Below are 21101 nucleotides of genomic sequence, written 5' to 3'. Positions count from 1 at the left end.
TCGGGCTCAGCAAAGGAGGGACCTTGAATCTGTAGCCAGAAATGGTAAGAAGTGCTCCGTGGACAGCAGATGGTACTTAGGGGTGGAGGGTTAGGGAGCCTCCAAACAGGTGACATTTTTAGCTGCAGCTTAAGCCGGGGATGGCTTCAATGCGGTCAGTCATGAGAGTCATGAGAGTGGAGGCTTGTGAGGGAGGAGGGGCAGGCAAGCCCTCCTCTTCTGTCAGGTGCCAGGTGTTAGCTGCCCTGCGGTGACACGTGCTGTCACAGTGAGCAAGACAAACCAGGCCCTGTTGGGGAGAGGTCTGCATGTGAAATTTCTCCTTTCTCTCTCTCTCTCTTTTTTAAATGTTTATTTATTTTTGACAGAGAGAGAGACAGAGTCAAGCAGGGGAGGGACACAGAGAGAGGGAGACACAGAATCCAAAGCAGGCTCCAAGCTCTGAGTTGTCAGCACAGAGCCTGACACAGGGCTCAAACTCACAAAGCATGCAATCATGACCTGAGCTGAATTTGGAGGCTTAACCGAGTGAGCCACCCAGGCACCCCTTCCCTTATCTCTTTTTATTTTATTTTATTTTATTTTATTTTATTTTATTTTATTTTTATTTTTATTTTTTTAAATGTTTAATTATTTTTGAGAGAGACAGAGACAGAGCACGAGCAGGGGAGGGGCAGAGAGAGACAGAGACACAGAATCTGAAGCAGGCTCCAGGCTCCAAGCTGTCAGCACAGAGCCTGACACGGGGCTTGAACTCACAAACCGTGAGATCCTGACCTGAGCCCGAAGTTGGACGCTTAACCAGCTGAGCCACCTAAGCACATCTCTTCTCCCTTTTTTTAAAACAGTTTTGTTGAAGCACAATTTATATGACATGAAAGTCACCCAACTTTAAGTGCGCAGCTCAGTGATTTTTTTAGTCAGTTGATTGAGTTGTGCTACCGTCACCATAATGCAGTTTTAAAATATTGTATCACCCCAGAGATACAATGCTATTTTCAGTTAATGTCTTCGTTTGCAACATGCACTGATGTGAAATGAGCTTTTCTTCTAGGCCTTGCAGCTGGAACAGACGTGCCCTTTTCAGAGGTTGTGAAGTTAGCCCCACCTCCCAGATTAGCTGCTACCCCAACCCCAGGAGCTTCTCAGGTGAGACACCATCAGAATTTGGTCAGAGCCTTTGCGTCGTGAAAACCGACTAGTTAATCCAGTTAGTCCTGAACAACACAGGTTGAGGGGCGCCAGTCCTCTGGCAGAGATGAAAATGCACATATAACTTTTGACTCCCCCAAAACTTTTTTTTTTTTTTTTTTAATTTTTTTTTTCAACATTTATTTATTTTTGGGACAGAGAGAGACAGAGCATGAACGGGGGAGGGGCAGAGAGAGAGGGAGACACAGAATCGGAGACAGGCTCCAGGCTCTGAGCCATCAGCCCAGAGCCTGACGCGGGGCTCGAACTCACAGGCCGCGAGATCGTGACCTGGCTGAAGTCCGACGCTTAACCGACTGCGCCACCCAGGCGCCCCGACTCCCCCAAAACTTAACCACTAATCTGTGAGGCTGAGATTACTCTTTGGAGTTTAACCCAGTTGGGGTGAGGGGGCCGGGCCTTTAATACCTCACGTTGATTGATCTCTGCATGCAGGCCACCCCAGGATGGGGTAAGGCAGCTCTCTGTAGCCAAAGCAAACCCCAGTGGGGACTGTCAGCTGAGGGCTGGGAGAATAAGTTCTTCATTCCTGAAGGGCAGTCTGTGTGGTATGCCAGGCCATCTGTGACACCTGTGTTCCTGCTTGCAGAAGGTTCCTGCAGCCTAGGAGCAGGGCTGAGCAGACGGGGCGTTATTTCTCATCTAGCAGGCAGCGTGAGCTTCTTGCTTGCATCAGATTTCCTTGGCCCTGAAGTGCCACGGGATGATGTGGGGTGGGCCCAGGAGCATCCAGAGCACATGCTGTGTCTGTGTCACAACTGAGTGACCCCAAGGTTAGGAAACTCGCAAGTTACAAAGGAGCTGAAAGCATATCTGCCCAACCTTTGACCCCAAGGGAAACATTATCTGTACTATCCTGGTCAGCAAGTAAGTTTTTCCTCTTCTCTAGAGGGTGACCCTGTCTCTGTCGTCCAAGGCTGTTTGCTGTGTAAATACCAAAAAGATAGTCTGCAAAAAAAGCTGTCTCCTTGGGGCGCCGGGGTGGCTCAGTCGGTTGAGCGTCTGACTTCGGCTCAGGTCATGATCTCGCAGTCCGTGAGCTTGGGCCCCACGTCGGGCTCTGTGCTGGCAGCTTGGAGCCTGGAGCCCCCTTCAGATTCTGTGTCTCCCTCTCTCTGCTCCTCCCCCACTCATGCTCTGTCTCTTTCTCCCTGTCAAAAATAAATAAACATTTTTTAAAAATTTAAAAAAAGAAAGAGAAAAGCTGTCTCCAGACATATAGAAACGCCATGGAGAATTGTCTCCCAGCATATCTGGGAGCAGAAGCTCACAGTTTACAGGTGACAGAGAACCCACACATATAGATGTGCCCATGCTTCTATTACTTTGTCCTTAGGTTGTGTGCCCTTAAGAGCCAGCTCAGTGCAATAAAAAGACCCTAAACTGATATAAAGGGCCTTTGGGTTCTGGGTCTTATCCTGAATTCCCCTCACCATGTAACCTTGAACAGCACTTCTCATCTCTGAACCTGTTTCTTCGTCTGTGGAGTGGGGACAATATCTGTCCTCCCTACTTTTTTTTATTATTATTATTTTAGAGAAAGAGAGAGAATCTTTTTTTTTTTTTTAATTTTTTTTTTTTCAACGTTTATTTATTTTTGGGACAGAGAGAGACAGAGCATGAACGGGGGAAGGGCAGAGAGAGAGGGAGACACAGAATCGGAAACAGGCTCCAGGCTCTGAGCCATCAGCCCAGAGCCTGACGCGGGGCTCGAACTCCCGGACCGCGAGATCGTGACCCGGCTGAAGTCGGACGCTCAACCGACTGCGCCACCCAGGCGCCCCGAAAGAGAGAGAATCTTAAGCTGAGTGTGGAGGCTGATGAGGGGCTCAATCCCAGGACCCAGGGATCGTGACCTGATCCGAAATCAACATCTGGAGGCTCAACCAACTGAGCCACCCAGGCACCCCTGGGTTGCCTACTTTTAATCTACTAATTGTGAGGCTTAAAAAGAGTCCTTGACTATAATGGCTTGATTATATAACAAGAAGTCTGAAGGTAGTTGCCAGGGTTGATTTAGTGGTTCAGCAATGTCAGACAGAGTATGCAACCAGGGGAGGGGCAGAGAGAGAGGGAGACACAGAACCCGAGGCAGGCTCCAGGCCCAGAGCTACCAGCACAGAGCCCGACGTGGAGCTCGAACTCATGAACCTTGAGATCATGACCTGAGCCGAAGTCAGGTGCTTAACTGACTGAGCTACCTGGGGGCCCAAGGAACCCTTTACTCTTACACCCAAGTGTAACCTCAGAATCCTTCATAACACCAGGTGTCGCAAGCAGCAACAGTCCGTGATTATTGGTGTCATGACCTATTGGAGGACCGGTTAGTAAACTCGTTGGGAGCAGGAGGTGCTCTATGGCACCTACTTGGTTGTTCTCCAGTGGAAACGCAAAACTGTAACTGTTTTCTCAGCTCAGCTGGATATTGTAGTTTCCTCTTCCAAGAGGAGATTGAAGCTCCCCTTGAGTTCTCTGTCAACCTCACAGAGCTGCTCCCGATGCACCGAGAGTAGGCCGTGGTTGCATAATCAATTACTAAAATACCGGACTTTGGAGCTAATTAAGCCAAGTGAAGAGGTGTGGTTGGCATAAGCTAGTGGTGGTGTTTGTGAGTCTCAAGCAACTCTGGGTCCCTTGGTCGTAAATCTTGCTTGTCTGGAAGACAACATGTGCTCACCTGAAATGCACCTGCCCTTCTCAGGCGAGGTTTAAAGAGCCACGGGTGAAAACACCTTAAAAAAAAAAAGGAATGAAGGTTAAGAATGTGGGTTTGTGGGGCGCCTGGGTGGCGCAGTCGGTTGAGCGTCCGACTTCAGCCGGGTCACGATCTCGCTGTCCGTGAGTTCGAGCCCCGCGTCGGGCTCTGGGCTGATGGCTCAGAGCCTGGAGCCTGTTTCAGATTCTGTGTCTCCCTCTCTCTCTGCCCCTCCCCCGTTCATGCTCTGTCTCTCTCTGTCCCAGAGATGAATAAACGTTGAAAAAAAAAAATTAAAAAAAAAAAAAAAAAAAAAAAAAGAATGTGGGTTTGTGTTTCTGGTTCTTTTTCCCGTGTTGGCTTTTCGTTTTGGTTTATTACACAGCATACTGTATATGTAATTTTGTAGCCCACTTAAAAAAAAAAAAACACTACAGCACAACATGAGTATTTGTATTCTTAAAACTGAGCATACACAGGGCACCTGGGTGGCTCAGTCCGTTAAGTGTCCGACTTCAGCTCAGTCGTGATCTCGCTGTTTGTGGGTTCAAGCCCCACATCAGGCTCTGTGCTGACAACTTGGAGCCTGGAGCCTGCTTCGGATTCTGTCTCCCTCTCTCCCTGCCCTCCCCCACTCGTGCTCTGTCTCTGTCTCTCTCTCTCTCACAAAAATAATGTAAAAAAAAAACAAAAAGAACTGAGCATACACATTATTGTTAACGACTGCATGATATTCTATGTGGCAATTGAACCAATAGTTTCTTTTAAGGTTATTTATTTTGAGAGAGAAAACACACAGAGGGGAGGGGCAGAGAGTGAGAGGGAGATAGAGAATCCCAAGTAGGCTCCGTGCTATCAGCACAGAACCCACAAGGGGCTCCAACTGTGAGAGCCTGACCTCAGCTGAAATCAAGAGTCGGACACTGAACCTCGTGAGCCACCCCGGTGCCCCCCAGTAATCTACTTGAGCATTTAATATGTCTTAGAACAGTTGCTCCTAGGTTTTCAATTATTATAATTGAAATTATGCGAGTAAAAGGTTAACAAAACCTTCTATTCTGCATGAAAGTTTGAACTTCGGTTAACTTTCTACCTCTGTTTCCTTTGAGACAATAAAAATGGAATGTCAACAGCATTACTAGGCCACACATTGCTTATGTTAAAAGTGACCTTCAATTAAGGCACTGCACCTGGGGTGGGAAAACCATATACACCTGACAGGAAGTCGTTCGTAGGGCTTCCCTCAGTACAGTGACCTCTCAGGGGCATGTCTCTTGCCTATGGAGTTGTTAAAAGAGAGACTCCTGTGGTAGGAGGTTCCAGAGCCAGGGTGGTTCGTGCACCTGTATGGTGTGGATTCCATCTCCTTGCGCCTGAGCTGTAACATGGGGGTCAGGGAGGAGAGACGGCAGGGAGACCCCTTCCTGGACACTTGTGCAGACTGCTGTAAGGACCGCTGCATGGTCTTTCGTTGAAGAGATCCACCTGCAGCCACTGTGCCGACAGGTACGTTTCTCCAGTGTATCCTTTTGAGGGCCAGGGTGTGGCCTGTGGTATTCTTAGGGGACTGGCTGTTCAGTGGTGTCTAAGAAGACCCTCAGTAGGCCTGGCCCCCCACACGTAGGATTTCCTTAGGAGAAGTTTGCAAAAGTAGAGTAACTGGGTCAAAGGCTGTGGGCATTTTTATGCCCTTTGATACCAGCGTGCGGTCAAGTTGGTTTCCGGAAGGGCTGCACGACCGACCTCACCAGCTCTGGGAAGAGACCGCGAGACAGCATTACCAGGGACCTAGAATTTTTAAAAATGTTGTAAACCTGGTAACGGAAATTCTTGGTTCGTCCTAATTTGCCTTTTTAAAAAACCTTGGGCTGTAGGTTTGAGTACTACTAGCTTTTTCCTCTTTTGCGAATTGATGCTTCCTTTCTTTTGCCCTGCACAAGAGCCTCAATTACAAGTAAATGGGGTATTAAGTTTTAAAACTGTAAGTTGCAGAGAGATGTAAGAGGCACCTCCCCCTCCCCAGTCTAACCCGCTCTTTCCGCCCCTCCAGGTCTACGAGGCCCTCCTTCCTCGATACGCCAAGCTTGAGCAGAGAATCCTGTCGCAGACCCAGGGGCCTCCTGAGACAATTCCTCAGGCCCAGGCACCCCTGTTAACCCCGCCTGCTCAGACTCACTGATCCCGCCTCGAGACGTGCTCCTGGACAGCAGGGATCCTCCTCCTTGTTCTAAGTGACTGTGCCTGCCCACCTTGCACTGCTCCAGTCCTGCCCCGGACCACCTAAACCCAGGGGACTTTTATGTACAGGGACTTAAATCAGCAGAACGGGGGAAAACAAAGCCATCCCTCATCCCTTGACCCCAGCACCCCCTTCTCCAACTCGGACTCTTTGGCCACTCCTCCCCAAACTGTAACCCACAGCCACCCCCACCCCGTATCGTGACCCTGCTATCCCATTTCACCACCCCCCCAACCCTGACTCCCTTCTTTCAGTGTCTGAATGGCCTCCTAGTTTCTTGCTTTCTTGTCTTCCCCATGCTCACTCCTCCTTCAAGGTTTCTCCCTTCTGTCCTTCCAGCATCTGCCCCTCATCCTACGTGATCTCTTCTTCCTCCCCATGCCCACCTGCTGAAACTCACTACCTCCCACCCAAAGAGTTTGACAGACCTGATGACCGTGCTTCCTGTCGCCTCCCATCAGCTCTCCCCACCGGTTGCCTGACTCCCTGGCACACCAGACCACTTGGAGGGCCCCTCTTCCAGGTAGTACAGGGTAGCACCTCCCTCCCTCCCTCCCTTCCTTCAGGGAGAATTTCTCAAATTCTGGATTTTTTTATTCTATTTCTGTAGTGTTGTTTGACATGTTCTCTATCTTCTATATTTCCTGAAGATTGGTGGTTGGATCCGATACAGAGTTCCTCACCCTCAGTACTATTGACATTTGGGACTGGATAAGTTTTGGGTGTGGGGGGCAGCAGTATCCCTGGCGTCTGCCTGCCAGATGCCAGTGTCACCCTCTCCCCGAGCCGTGACAATCCAGAATGTCTCCAGACGTGGCCAGATACCTCCCGGTGGGGATGGGGAGGCCAAATTGCCCCTCGTTCGTAACCACTGACTTAAGAGACTCGATCAGACACGATGCAATTTTCCTTTTTGTGTCAGACAACCAAGACGGTGTTCTTCCATCAGGAGGCACGTAATGTCTGGTTTTCTCTCACTGTCGTGATGTTCATCCCCAGCCCCATCAGCTCACTAGGGATCAGCTCGCTAGTTTTGGTAGTCCTCTTCATTTATGACCTGGCATTCTTCTATGTGAGACATTTCCCATCCAGGTGCCCCGTGGTGGTGTTTATATAGGAGAGGCCGAATGAATAGATTCTTCCCGGTGTTCACTAGTGTTCAAAATAATGGGTTAATCCCCAGGCATCCTCTAACAGCAGCTAGGTATTTTTTTTCAGTGTCAATCTGATGCATTTAGCGTATTTTATGTGTCTTAATCCATTGGGGTAATTATTTCTGTCCTTGCCTTCTGTTGTTGGCCATTCTCTCCAGCTCTTCTGCTTTCCTAACGTTTCATTCCTTCTTTCCTTACTGATACTTCTGCTCTGTTTACCCCTTCATTCCTGCCGGGCGCCCCAAATCTCTGTCCTCATCCTTCTTTCTCACCCATTCTGTCCTCTGGTTAGATGATTTCATCTATTCTTGGGTTTCAACCACCGTTTCCATACCAGGAACATCCAGATCTATGTTTCCATCCAGAACTCTCCTTGGAGTCTACCAGCATTCGCACAGGGGTACTTCAGACTCCACTTGTCTTCCCTTGCCCTTCCCCCAACCTCCTCCTCCTCATGTTGCTGTTTCAGTGAACTGGAATCACCATGCACCCATGCATTCAGGAACCCAACCCCCAAATGCAGATATCCTCTCTTTCCCACGTCAGATGAGTCACCAGGTGAGTTTGGTTATTCCTCTGGTAACTCCTAAAGCAGTTCCTTTCTCTCCATCCCCCCTGTTTTACCTTGGACCCCTTTATACCTTGCTCAAATTATGACAAAAGCCTACATAGAAAATCCTCTGTGATCTGCTTCTACAGAATCCCCCAGAGATTACCTCTGCTGCAGGCCCTCACCTAAATTGGGCCTTCAGTGCAACCAGGCTCCTTGTGGTCTCACCCAGAGTGGAAAAATGCTGCAGAGCAGATCTGAGACCCGGTGGGTTAGAGCAGTGGATGGGGGGGGAGTCAAAAGGAAGAGGTTTGCAAAATGAATGGGGCCAGCAGCATTTCTGAGAGAGATCATCTCTCTCTGAAGTCATCTCGAAAGGAAGTGGTGTCCTTAGCAGGCTTGGTGGATGAGAGGAAGAAGAAAGCAGAAAGCTGAGGGTTGACAGCCTGTCAACAGCAAGTCGATTCAGAGGGAAACGGGCAACTTCCCCACCCCTGCTACCTAGACTTGACTTATTAAAGAAATTTTACAACATTGACCAAGAGAAAGGCTCTCTTAGACCAAGAAACAGAGAAAGGCCATCAATCTATTTCCCGTTTTACCTCTGCCCCCATAAGAGTTGTCTGTCATTGCAAGCATGTCAACATAAATAGAAAAGGGAACTTACCACATAGACACATGTAGGAAGAAAACAAAGTGAGAATTGATTTTTCAAGCCGATGAAATACTCCAAAATAGAGAGAAAGAAAGAGAGTAAAGGACAAATAGGGTAAATGGTAACAACCCTCCGGTGTGAGCTTTAAAATAAAAGTTTCAGTGCAATTGCAGATGTGAAAGAATATCACAGGTCAGAGCATGTAAAACTCAGAATAAAAATGAAGGTTCAACAGGCATGTGTGTGAAGAGAGAACTGATCAAGCTTGGGAAAGGATTTGAACAAAAAATTAAAAGCGTCATAGGAATGAAGACTAAATTACAACATATTCAAATAAAAATCGGGATGTCTTCAAGTATAGTAGAACAAATAGAAGATGGGAATGATGAAAGCTAAGACAGCAAACGATAGAGAGGAAGAGCTGACAAAGTCCAGAAGGAAAAGGATCAGTAAGGTAACAGGTAAAATGGGAGCTTCTGGAAGCTACCAAAAGAGAAGACAGTGGAATTGGTTATTTTTTTTTTAATTTTTTGATTATTTTTAGTATAATTGTCAAATTGGCTAACATACAGTGTGTACAAGGCGCTCTTGGTTTTGGGGTAGATTCCCATGGTTCATCACTTCCATACAACACCCAGTGCTCATCCCAGTGAGTGCCCTCCTCAATGTGATCGCCCACTTTCCCCTCTCCCCCCCCCCCCCCATCAACCCTCAGTTTGTTCTCTATATTTAGGAGTCTCTCATGGTTTGCCTCCCTCCCTCTCTGTATTTTTTCCCCTTCCTTTCCCCATGGTCTTCTGTTAAGTTTCTCAAGATAGTGGAATTGGCTAATACTTAAACTGCCCCTGGAAGTTTCTGAAAAGCAAAAGATGTGAATCTTTATCTTGAAAGGGCCCCTTTTTGTTACATGGAAAATTGACCCAGAATGATCAACTGAGACATAGTCCTAGCAAACTATTACACTTTGAAGGTGAAGAAAAAACCCATCTAGTCCAAAAGAGCTAGTTTCTTACAAAGGAAAGGTCAGGTTGGCATCAGATTTCTCAAAAAAAGAAAGTACAGGGGAGCAACATTTTCAAGAAGTTTAAAGAAAAAAAACTGAACTAAGAATAAGTGTTTTGTATCAAGCTAAGCTGTCCTTTAAGTATCAAGGATATATCGAAGTTAGAATCATGTGAGAGCTCAAGAAATAGTGTACTTGTAACCCTGAAGGACCTTACTAAAAGACATGCTTCAACCAACTACGAGATGATTGGGGGACTTCAGCAAAATGACTGATGGTGAGCCTTGAGTGTCTTTAGTTTCAGATCTAAGACCAAAATAAAAGTGGAGATAAGAGTAGAAGAATAGTATCAAGTGGTATATGCTTTGACAAGGTAGAAATAACAATGAAATAGGGGCGCCTGGGTGGCTTGGTCGGTTAAGCGTCCGACTTCGGCTCAGGTCATGATCTCACGGTCCGTGAGTTCGAGCCCCGCGTCGGGCTCTGTGCTGACACCTCAGATCCTGGAGCCTGTTTCAGATTCTGTGTCTCCCTCTCTCTCTGCTCCTCCCCCTGTTCATGCTCTGTCTCTCTCTGTCTCAAAAATAAAAGGTTAAAACAAAAAACAATGAAATAAAAAGAAGGGAGAAAGGACAATACAAAGACGTCTGTGTTGCAAAGGCAACATACAGGGCAAAGTATCATTTAAAGTTGACAAAGCAGATAGTTGGGGCTTAAGTAAGAAAAAGACTAAAAATTATATAAAGGTAATAGTGTATTATGAAGATAATCACCAGAATAAAAATAGAAATCTCCCTCAATGTCCGAAGAAACAATAGTAAAAACAATAAATCACATAGTGAAAAACATACAGTGAATATAGTATATACACCCAGTAGTATAACAAGCACAGAGTCAAATTAGTAAAGGACTCAAGTCATGTATTAAAAGTTCAAAAATGGGCAAAGGGGAAAAAAAAGAGGTAAACCAAGAAATACTATAGAGAATAAATGAGGTGACCAGAGGGGAGTTGGATGGGGAGATGGGTGAAGTAGGTGATGGGGATTAAGGAGGGCACTTGTGATGAGCACTGGGTGATGTATGGAAGTGTTGAACACTATATTGTACATCCGAAATTAATATTACACTGTATGTTAACACATTTAAATAAAAACTTTGAGAAAAGTTCAGGTTGGGGGGCACCTGGGTGGCTCGGTCAGTTAAGCATCCAACTCGAGTTTGGCTCAGGTCATGATCTCATGGTTTGTGGGTTCAGGCCCCGAGTAGGGCTCTGTGCTGACAGTGTGGAGCCTGCTTGGGATTTTCTCTTCCTCTCTCTCTGCCCCTCTCTCTTGCTCAAAAGTTTATTTAAACTTGAGGCCTCACTTTTTTCAAAAAGTTTCAGATTAGCTCACAAACCAACATCATATCTTATTTACAAGAGACACACTTAAAACAATTGATCCACAAAGGCTAAAAATTCGAGAGCTGGGCAAAAATATACCAGGCAGATACAAATCATAAAAAGCAAGATTGCAATATTGCTATTTGACAAAGGTAGAAGCCAGGAGAAAATTAGACAAAGAAGGGCACTATAATGCTAAAGGCCACAGTTCACAATGAAGGTATGTTATGAATGTTACAGCCTCAGCTATTTCTTTTGTCAATGTTAAATGATTTTCTTTGATTTCACCTATAGATTCCAACAATCTATATATCTTCTGAATATATATTGAACTTTGCACCTAATAAGGAATAATAATAAATAATAGAGAATATATTATTCTCACAAAAACTGGTAATTTATTATATCACAAAGACATCTATAATTGCCGCAAAATAGGGAGAATACAATCTTCTTTAATCACAACGCAATAAAATGAGGATAAAATATATGTATTTTTAATGCTTACTTTCGAGAGAGACAGAGCATGAGCTGGGGAGGGGCAGAGAGAGGGAGGGAGACAGAACCCGAAGCACAGAGCCCCATGCGGGGCTCGAACCCATGGACCATGAGATCATGACCTGAGCTAAGTCGGATGCTTAACTGACTGAGCCACCCAGGCACCTCAATGAAATATATTCCTTAGTCCCACCTGGAGAAAGACTTCTATGAATAGTTCTTGGAGCAAAGGGGACACATAAACCAAAAATTTAGAGCTTTTAAAAAATGATAATGAAATCTGTGAGATCTATTTAAAGCAGTGATAGGTGAAATATAACTTAATACTGCAACACAATGTGTCAACTATACTCAAAAATTTTTAAGTACTGTAACAATGATGAGAGTAAAACATAAATGAATTAAAAATACAACTCAATCAGGCAACAACATGTTGGCAAGGATGCGGAGAAAGAGGATCTCTTTTGCACTGCTGGTGGGAATGCAGACTGGTGCAGCCACTCTGGGAAACAAAATGGAGGTTCCTCAAAAAATTAAAAATCAAACTACCCTACGACCTAGCAATTGCACTCCTAGGTGTTCATCCAAGGGATACAGGTATGCTGTTTCGAAGGCACATGCACCCAATGTTTATAGCAGCACTATCAACAATAGCCGAAGTATGGAAAGAGCCCAAATGTCCCATCAATGGATGAATGGATAAAGAAGATGTGGTGTATATATACAATGGAGTATTACTCCACAATCAAAAAGAATGAAATCTTACCATTTGCAACTATGCAGATGGAATTTCGCTAAGCGAAATTAGAGAAAGACAAATATGACTTCACTCAAATGAGGACTTTAAGATACAAAACAGATGAACATAAGGGAAGGGAGCAAAAATAATATAAAAACAGGGAGGGGGGCAAAACAGAAGAGACTCTTCAATATGGAGAAAAAACAGGGTTACTGGAGGGGTTGTGGGAGGAGGGATGGGCTACATGGGTCAGGGGCATTAAGGAATCTACTCCTGAAATCATTGTTGCACTATATGCTAACTAACCTGGATGTAAATTTAAAAAATAAATAAAATGGAAAAAAATACAACTCCAAAAAAAAAAGAACAGTGAACAAAAGAGGGGGGTGTTAGAAGTAATGATAAAATCACACGTTGGAAAACAGGAAAATATAATTAGGAGTATTTTGATTAGTTGGGAAAAAAAATAGTCACTAGCAAACTTAATCAAGTAAAAGGGCAAGGAAGTAAAAATATAAAAAAGTAAAATGGTGAAAAAATAAAAATAACTTTTAACTTTAAGGACTATTTTGTACAATCCTACAAAGAAGTTTAGAAACCTAGATGAAATGGTAATGGCCTAGGAAAACATAATATGTAAAGTGACTCCAGTAGAGATAAGTTTAAGCAGACTAATTTTCATAAAGGAAATGGAAAAGATTGTCGAAGAGCTATACTATGAACAGGACTCTAGGTCAGATGGTTTCACAGGATAATTCTGCCAAACTTTCATAGTTAATCTCTTTGCTACATAATGTATTTCAGGGCACTGGAAAAGAAGAAACACTTCCAGATTATTTGTGTGAAGCAAATCCAACATTGATCCCTATACTAGATTGCAAAATAAACCCCAATTCTTCATTTATCCCTACATCCACATACTTCGCAATGGAGTTTTGTTGTGCCCCCCCCTCCCTGACTCGGCTCGGCCATGTAAGTTTGGCCAGTGGGGTTTTCACAAACAAGATGCAAGCGTGGCTTTGAAAATACCTTATGCAATTGAGGATTTCTCTCATTTTGCTCTCTGCCTTTATTATGAAAATTTTGTGTCTAACCTAGCCTGACCAAGCCATCCTGGATCAATCAAGGTATCTGACTGTCCCAGACAGGTGAGTGGGTCCACGTGAGACCAGAAATGCTGCCCAGCCAAGTCCAACCTAAATCACCAGCCTATGGATTTGTGAGCTAAACACATACTTATTATCTTAAGGCATTGATATTTAAAATGATTTATTCACAGTAACAGACAACTGATACAGGGGCGCCTGGGTGGCTCAGTCGGTTGAGCTCTCGTGGTTCATGAGTTCGAGCCCCGCATTGGGCTTTGTGCTGACAGCTCGGAGCCTGGAGCTTGCTTCAGATTCCATGTCTCCCTCTTTCCGCTCCTTGCCTGTTCACACTCTGTCTCTATCTCTCAAAAATAAATAAACATTAAAAAAAAATTTTTTTAATGGACAACTGATACAGAAATTGGTGCCGAATCAAAAAAACTAATATATGTGACATTGAAGCTGGGCTGTGGGTGGAACTTGGAAAAATGATGAGAAAATTATTTTGGGAGGCTGAAAGATGCAAGGAAACCTAGCACCTTGTAGTAACTTGGAAGGTGGAAGATTTATCTACTGAACATTTGGGCTTGAGAAAAGACATTCCTAGGCAGGATGTTGAAAATGTCAACTATCACTCGGAAGAGAATTAGCCAGGTTTAAAGTAGAATTTAGAGGGAATGTAAAGGTGCTAGAATAATAACTCTCATCTTCATCCCTTTAAGCCATTAAAAGATCTGACTTAAGATATAGCTTTAAGTAAAAACAAAGTCAAGGACTGAAAGACCCCTTGCCAAGACCTCTGAAAGAATCAAGGCATCATCAAGGCATTGAGAAAGAATCAAGGCATTATCTAATAGACTTTTCCAGTTGATTAAGATGACTTCGAGGAAACATGAGACTCCTGTCCCTCAGCAGCTTGATTGATACCTTAAAGTATCAGTGATTAAACCCAGAGAGCAAGCAAGATTTCAAAAATGATGGGGTATGGCTTTTGGTGTAGAGAGTGGATTTAAATCAGGCACAGAAGATCCAAAGAACTTTTTAGGGAGCTATACTAATAAAAAGTGGCATCAGCCTAGATTAAAAGGGACTAAATGTAAAAAAGACTCTGGGCCCCCAGCTTTCTTTGGCCAGGACACAGGCTGAGGATGTTGTTCAGAGGCGTGTTTTCCAGTGCTCTCTTCAGAAGTGCTCAAGGAGGGCAATGCAAAGTGAAAGATGTAGACGGTGAAGCCAAGAGCCATGGAAAACAATGGACAGGGATGTCACTTCCAGTGTGGCAGATAAACTCCAATATGGCCTGCAATGATCCCTGCCTCCTAGTAGTCACACCCTTGTGTAACTCCCTCCTCCTGGGTGTGAGCAGAACCTGTAAGGTGCTTCTACACTTGATCTTAGCCAAAAGGCCGAGAAGCTATTGTAAGGTGCTTCTAATAGAATCTGGCTAAAGTGATGGTATGTCACTTCTGTAATTATGTTAACATATGATTCTAATTTCTATCTTTCTAGCGGACTCTAATGACTCTCCCTTGCTGACTTGGATGAAGTAAGCTGTCCTATGGAGAGACCCACATGGCAGGGAAGTGAGGGCAGTTTCTGGCCAATAACCATTCAATAGTTGAGGCCCTCAGTCCAGCAATTAACAAGGAGCTGGATCCTGCTAACAACCACATGACTTCCCTAGTCAAGCCTCAAATGAGACCCCCAACTCTGGCCAACATCTTGATTATAGCCTTGTGAGAGGTTCTGACGCAGAGGACCAGAGGACTCAGGTAAACCGTGCCCAGTTTCTGAACCCACAAAAACTCATAATAAATGGGCGTTGTTTTAGTTTGTGGTGATAACAGTAGTTATTTACTGTTATGCAGCAATAGAAATTCAAAGCATTCCCCATCTATAGAGCAGAGGGACCTGCTCATACACTCCCAGTGGGATTTGGCAATTGCTATGGGCCAGTGACTGCTATCTGCTTCCATCCTGACACTTCCCAAATGATAGCTCTTTTGCTCTTATCTTGTCTCTGTTTTCACCCACTTATGTTGGCTATGTGAAAAGCTTAGCCTCTCCTATATCTGGTTCATATGTCCTTGGCTCAAGCGTAGGCGCAAGCAGACCTTACTTAGATGGTGAAATCCTAAACCCGACGGAGATTTTCGAGGGCTTTGGGATGGGAGTGTGCGTACTTTGCATGTGGAAATGATGTGTTTAACTGCGGCCAGGAGGACAAACTGAGACAGCTGCCGAAATGGCCCCACGTGCCTCATGCGTGTCCGCATACTTTGTTGCACGGCTTTGCCACGCTCTACCATTCTGAGTAGGATTGGTTGTGTAACTTGGCCTTGGCCTCATCAGTAAATGGGATGCAAGCTGAGGCTCGAAATGACTTGCCTGAGTGAGCCTTCTCTTTCTTGTAAGAGCAGCGTTACTGTGATAAGAAGGTGACGAGCACATGGGACCAGAGCCTGGTTCTTCCACGTGCTCCCAGCCAACAACTGGTTGAACTGCAGATGTGTAAGTTAGCCCAGCCAATGTTGGAAGCACCTCAGTCACATGAGCAATAAACCTTTTAGTGCTGTAAGCCTCAGGCTTTCTGGTTGCTTGTTAGGCAGCGTGATTTCAACAGTAGTTAACAGCTACAATACCCAACCTCATAAAGATAAAACAAAATAAGAAACTACATATCAATCTCTTATTCATAGCAATGAAGTTATTGCCAATTTTGCCAATTTGTAATGATTTAGTGTAAATCATAGGTATAGGGACGTCTGGGTGGCTCAGTCAGTTAAGTGTCCGACTTTGGCTCAGGTTCGTGGGTTCAAGCCCTGCTTGGGGCTCTGTGCTGACAGCTCAGAGCCTGGAGCCTGCTTCGGATTCTGTGTCCCCCTCTCTCTCTCTGCCCCTCCCCCACTCCCACCCCTCTCAAAAAAAACACATTAAACATTTTAAAAAGATCATATTTATAAATGATACATTTGTCAAATATCATTGGATTAATATCAATAAGAAAATCCCCAAGAGAAAATATCAGCAAACAGAAAGCAACAGGGCATTGAAGATGATCGATCATGACTCAAGTGCAGCTTAGTGGCTGAGTATTAGAAAATCAGTGAATACAATTCCCCATTTTAATAGATCTAAAAAGCAATTTGATTATGGTTGCTGAAAAGTCCTCTGACAAAACTTAACACTCATTCCTGATTTAAAAAAAGAAAGTTGGGGCTCAGGTCACGATCTTGTGGTTGGTGGGTTCAAGCCCCACATCGGGCTGTCTGCTGTCAGCACAGAGCACACTTCAGATTCTCTGTCTCTGTCTCTCTCTCTCTCTCTCTGCCCCTGCCCCACTTGTGAGCTTGCTCTCTCTCTCTCTCTCTCTCTCAAAAATAAACATTAAACAAAAATAAAAATAGAGTCCCTGGGTGGCTCAGTCAAAAGTCTGACTTTGGCTCAGGTCAGGATCTCACGGTTCCTGAGGTCGAGCCCCGAGGCAGGCTCTGTGCTGACAGCTAAGAGCCTGGAGCCTGCTTTGGATTCTGTGTCCCTGTCCCCTCCCCCCGTCTTTTCCCCAGCTCGTGCTCTGTCTCTGTCAAAACTAAATACTAAAAAAAAATTTAAAAATAACAATTGAACAAAAATCCTTGACTTGTCATTTCATCATCTCTTTTCTGTTTCCATTGACCATTCTTTCTCCTTCTTGTGGGTCACATTTTCTTGCCTTTTCACATGTCTGGTAAAGTTTTTTAAATGTTGGGCATTGTACATTTTTTATTGTAGAGAGTCAGAATTTGTTGAATTCCTTTAAAAAAGTGTTGAACTTTTGTCTGGTAAGTACTTAAGTCACTTATGTATCAGCTTCATCATTTCAAGGCTTGGCATGGTGGGCTTACGGTAGCCTTTATTCTTGGCTAGTTTACTTCCGCTATGGCAGAGTGACCCTTTGTATCTCCACTCTGAGTGTGCTGGGTATTTAATGAGGACTTTCCACTCTGGATGGTAAGAGCTAAAAACTTCCCTTTCCTGTGTGAGTTCTTGGAGCTCATAGCTTATAGCTCTTCTGTTGTTTTTTTCTCTCACCCCATGGAGTTTCATTATGTGTATGTGCAACTCAGAATTCAGGAAAAGACCCAAGGAGACTCCTTTGCAGATGTCCAGCTTTCTTTATGTAGTTCCCCTCTCTCTGGTACTCTACCAGAGTAAAGTTTGCTCTTAAATTTGCTATAGCCTTTTTTTTTTTTAGGCAAAACTTTTTTTTTTTAATGTTTATTTCTTTTTGAGAGGGAGAGAGAGAGAGAGAGACAGAGCATGAGCAGAGAAGGGCAGAGAGAGAGAGAGAGAGAGAGAGAGAGAGAGAGAGAGAATCCGAAGCAGGCTCCGGGCTTTGAGCTGTCAGCACAGAGCCCAATGCAGGGCTCGAACTCATGAGCCATGAGATCATGACCGGAGCCAAAGTCGGATGCTTAACTGACTGAGCCCCCCAGGCGCCCCGTTAAGTTTGCTATAGTCTTCTTGATTTTTAGTCTCATTCTGTTGTCAACTCTGCAAGGTTGCCAGGCTCTGCTTGGGATACACTTCCTGCACTGTGGACTGGAATTTGTCTCCAGGCAGAAAGTAGGGGCAATCATAAGGCTCCCTTCATTTTTTTTTTCTTTTTTCAGGGATTACAGCTTGTATAATGTCCAAAAATAATTGCCTCCTATATCTTGTCCATTTTTCTGGTTATGGTAGATATAACATATGACAAATGCCATTCCAGTTACTCTGCGATGGCCTGAGGAAAATTGTTACCCAGCTCAATTTTGATTCCACTTCCAGCAGTTTCTCAATGTAGGAATCTGACCCAAATCGGAGCACTGGGGATGCCTGAGGGGCTCTGTCAGTTAAGTATCTAGCTGTTGACTTTGGCTCAGGTCATGATCTCGGGGTCATGGGATCGAGCCCCACAAAGGGCTCTGTGCTGGGCATGGAATTTGCTTGGGATTCTCTCTCTCCATCTCACCCTCTCCGCCTGCCCCTCTCCCACTTGCAAGTGCACACACTCCCTTTCTCTCTCTCCCTCAATAGATAGATAGATAGATAGATAGATAAAACAGAGCCCTGGCTAATCAGTCTTAAGAGTTCACAGAGACAAACTCTTCCAGCTCTTCCTATTTTTACCACAATCTCCTTGCATTCACTTGCTGTCAGATTGGGGAAACCCCTCCCAGTTTCACCTACTGTTCTTAAGTTATTGAACTACGCTTTCCGAGGAATACCTCCTAGCTGTTTCGGATTCTATTGTTCTTGGGAATCTCATCCACCCTGTTGTTTTCCTCAGGTCCCCCTTGCGCACATGCTGGTCCATGAAGCTTTCATTGCTGTTGGTAGTTTGTAGGTTGCCTCCGTTTGCTTGTATTTTTGGTGTTTTGGGGGAAACTTTGTCACCTAGTTTTGTTGCAAATGTATATGGATATTCTGTTTTTGTTCCCATGTAGTTGCTCTGTGAGGATTTTGGAAGATTCGAAAACTATACTACCACCAGCCTAGCCACCACTTTCCTGGAATCTGGTAGAAGTTTTAAGAGCCTGAATATAATTTACCATGCTCTTGCCTTCTGTCTCTGCAATAATAGAAGCATGTGTCAAAATGTAGCCTACATTAGCTCGTGTCCCTGAGTTATTACAATGAGTAGAATTTGCTTGGTGACTCACCATGGACAGGTAGCACGAGCGAAAAATAAATTTGGTTGTTTTAAGCCATCGAGATTTGGACATTTTCCGTTACCGCTGCATAATCAAATCTATTTTGAGAGACCTTTCTACCCAACCCAATGAATTTAGTTGCCTTCAAGATGGCCACCATAAGTTAAGAAAGAGAGAATGGGGAGAAGTATGAAGAGAAGGGGGAAAAGAAATAAAAACAGTTGGAGAGTTGTGGAAGTCCCTTTTAATGTTGATGGCACATAGAATAGATTGGAAATAAACAGATGGCTTACTAAGGTTTGGTTCACCCCCATTATATAGAGTGGGGTTCACCCCCATTATATAGAGTGAATAGTACCCTCTGAAATCTTTTAATGTGGTACTGCTGTAACTAAATTACCCACTAATATGTTCTAGTATATATTACCCTATATCTCTCATAATTACCCACTATAGCATCTCTCTAACCAGTGACTCTCAGAAGTTGAAAGAGGCTGGGGCCACTTGACTTTTCTTTAAAGTGAAGAGTTCTTCAAATCAAATTACAAAAATTGTGGTTATTTTAAGAGTTTATCTTGACAAATGAATGCATGTAACCCTCACAATAAAATGCCTTAGAACTATCCGGATACCATGTCATATTATAATGCTATAATTTTCCATCCTACATTATTAGCCTGATACTGAAGGATGCCATGCTCAATTGTTTCTTCCTAATTCCTTGGTTTCTGACTATGATCATTGAGAAGGGGCGAGGGGAGAGCAGGGGGATAGTGGTCCTAAACACAGAATTCCTGAATGGCAGAACTCCCAGCCATAAGTTCTATCATAGACATTTGCTACTTTGTTTGTTTGTTTGTTTGCTTTGCCTTTCAGCTGCCAGTTACCTCATGTCTAATACCAAAGGGGGTATTTAGCGCTCTTGTAGTTTCAAAAGAACAGAAAACCCAAACCAGACTTGATTTTCAGATACCTACATCACCTTTCCCTCCCAGCCTAGTATGGGTTCACGAACAAAATGGTAGGAGAGATAGAGGCTAATCTCATGAGCTCAACAACATGGATTTCAGCTCTCCAAGAGAGTCAGGGCAAGAGTATCCAGCAGTGGCAGTGGAGATCGTGGGGGCTTTAAGGTAGAAACATCCTTAATGTGTTCGAGGAACAGAACGCAAGCCAGTGTGTCTGGCTTATCATGATGAGCTGGAGAGGAAGAAGGGCTGATTATGGAAAGCTTTGTTAGTCATTGTAACAGGAAGCCATGGGAGGATATTAAGGAAGGGAGTGACGTGATACTAGGTCCATGTTTAAAAGATCATTTCAGGTGCTATATAGAAGGTGTATTGTTACAGGCAAGAAGGGAAGCAGGTGACTAGTTACAACCCCTTCCAGCTCACTGCTATTGCAGTGGTCCAGATGTGAGAGGTTGGGAGGCAATGGTATAAATGGAAAAAGTGGCTTGACGGTTGATGTGTTTTTGAAGCCAACTTGCTGAGGGACTGCACACCGGAGAAATCAAGAGTGGCTCATAAGGTTTTGATCTGAGCGATTGGTTGGTTGGTTATGCCATCGATTCAGACAGGGACAACTGGAGAAGTAGATTTGTGGTGAAAACGGGTAATTCTGATCTGGCTAGGTCAGGTTGGAGACGCCTGATAGGCTGCCAAATGGAGATGTCAAGTAGGCAGTTAGATATACAAATTTGGAGTTTCCAGAGACATCAAGGTGGAAGACACAGATGTCTTGGCAACGTGGACCACCCGGAGCCCTTATTGTGATATCTAACGTGGTATGGAGTAGAAGAGAAGAACCAGCCAAATTCAATTGTTGGCACAATGGGTTATAGTTGATACCTTCCAGTAGGGAGGAGGCAGTGATTTATCGTTCCTAGAAAAGACACTTACTCTGAATATGGAGTTCCTTCCCCTGCCATCATGTGTCTCTAGATGTAGCACCTGTAGGATTACCGAATACCTTATACCCAGAGGGTATCCCACACTACACTGCTTCTTGCTCAGCTCATAGCAGCGTTCAATTCTGTGCTAAAAGGCCCATATAGAGATTGCGGCAAGGAGGTGCTGTCATTTTCCACAGGATTTTCCAGAACTGGAAGGGACTTGGAGACTCCAATCTTTCTGGGCACTGACTTCAAAGTGTGGTCCCCGACTTGCTCCTATTTTGTCTGAATAAGGTTTCTGCTTTTCGAAAAATG

The 21101-nt window shown here is 44.4% G+C and overlaps 1 protein-coding gene and 1 long non-coding RNA gene across 2 annotated transcripts in view; both read left to right on the top strand.

Moving 5' to 3' along the window:
- Positions 1–8741, top strand: part of XYLB (xylulokinase) — a 60518-nt gene extending 51777 nt beyond the window's left edge. The window contains exons 18-19 of the mRNA XM_043595733.1: positions 1055–1149; positions 5958–8741. Coding sequence (XP_043451668.1) covers positions 1055–1149; positions 5958–6086 — 224 coding nt within the window. The 3' untranslated portion in view covers positions 6087–8741. The remainder of the gene's footprint in view (positions 1–1054; positions 1150–5957) is intronic.
- A 4799-nt stretch (positions 8742–13540) lies between these two features.
- LOC122492149 lies at positions 13541–19521 on the top strand. Its single transcript, XR_006299553.1, has 2 exons — positions 13541–14989; positions 18686–19521. It is a non-coding gene; the product is annotated as an uncharacterized LOC122492149 (long non-coding RNA).
- Positions 19522–21101: the final 1580 nt, after the last annotated feature.

The sequence above is a fragment of the Prionailurus bengalensis genome, chromosome C2, assembly GCF_016509475.1.
Source record: "Prionailurus bengalensis isolate Pbe53 chromosome C2, Fcat_Pben_1.1_paternal_pri, whole genome shotgun sequence".
NCBI classification, from domain to species: Eukaryota; Metazoa; Chordata; class Mammalia; order Carnivora; family Felidae; genus Prionailurus; species Prionailurus bengalensis.
Note: the sequence above shows the minus strand (reverse complement) of the source record. Positions and strands in the feature narration are given on the sequence as shown.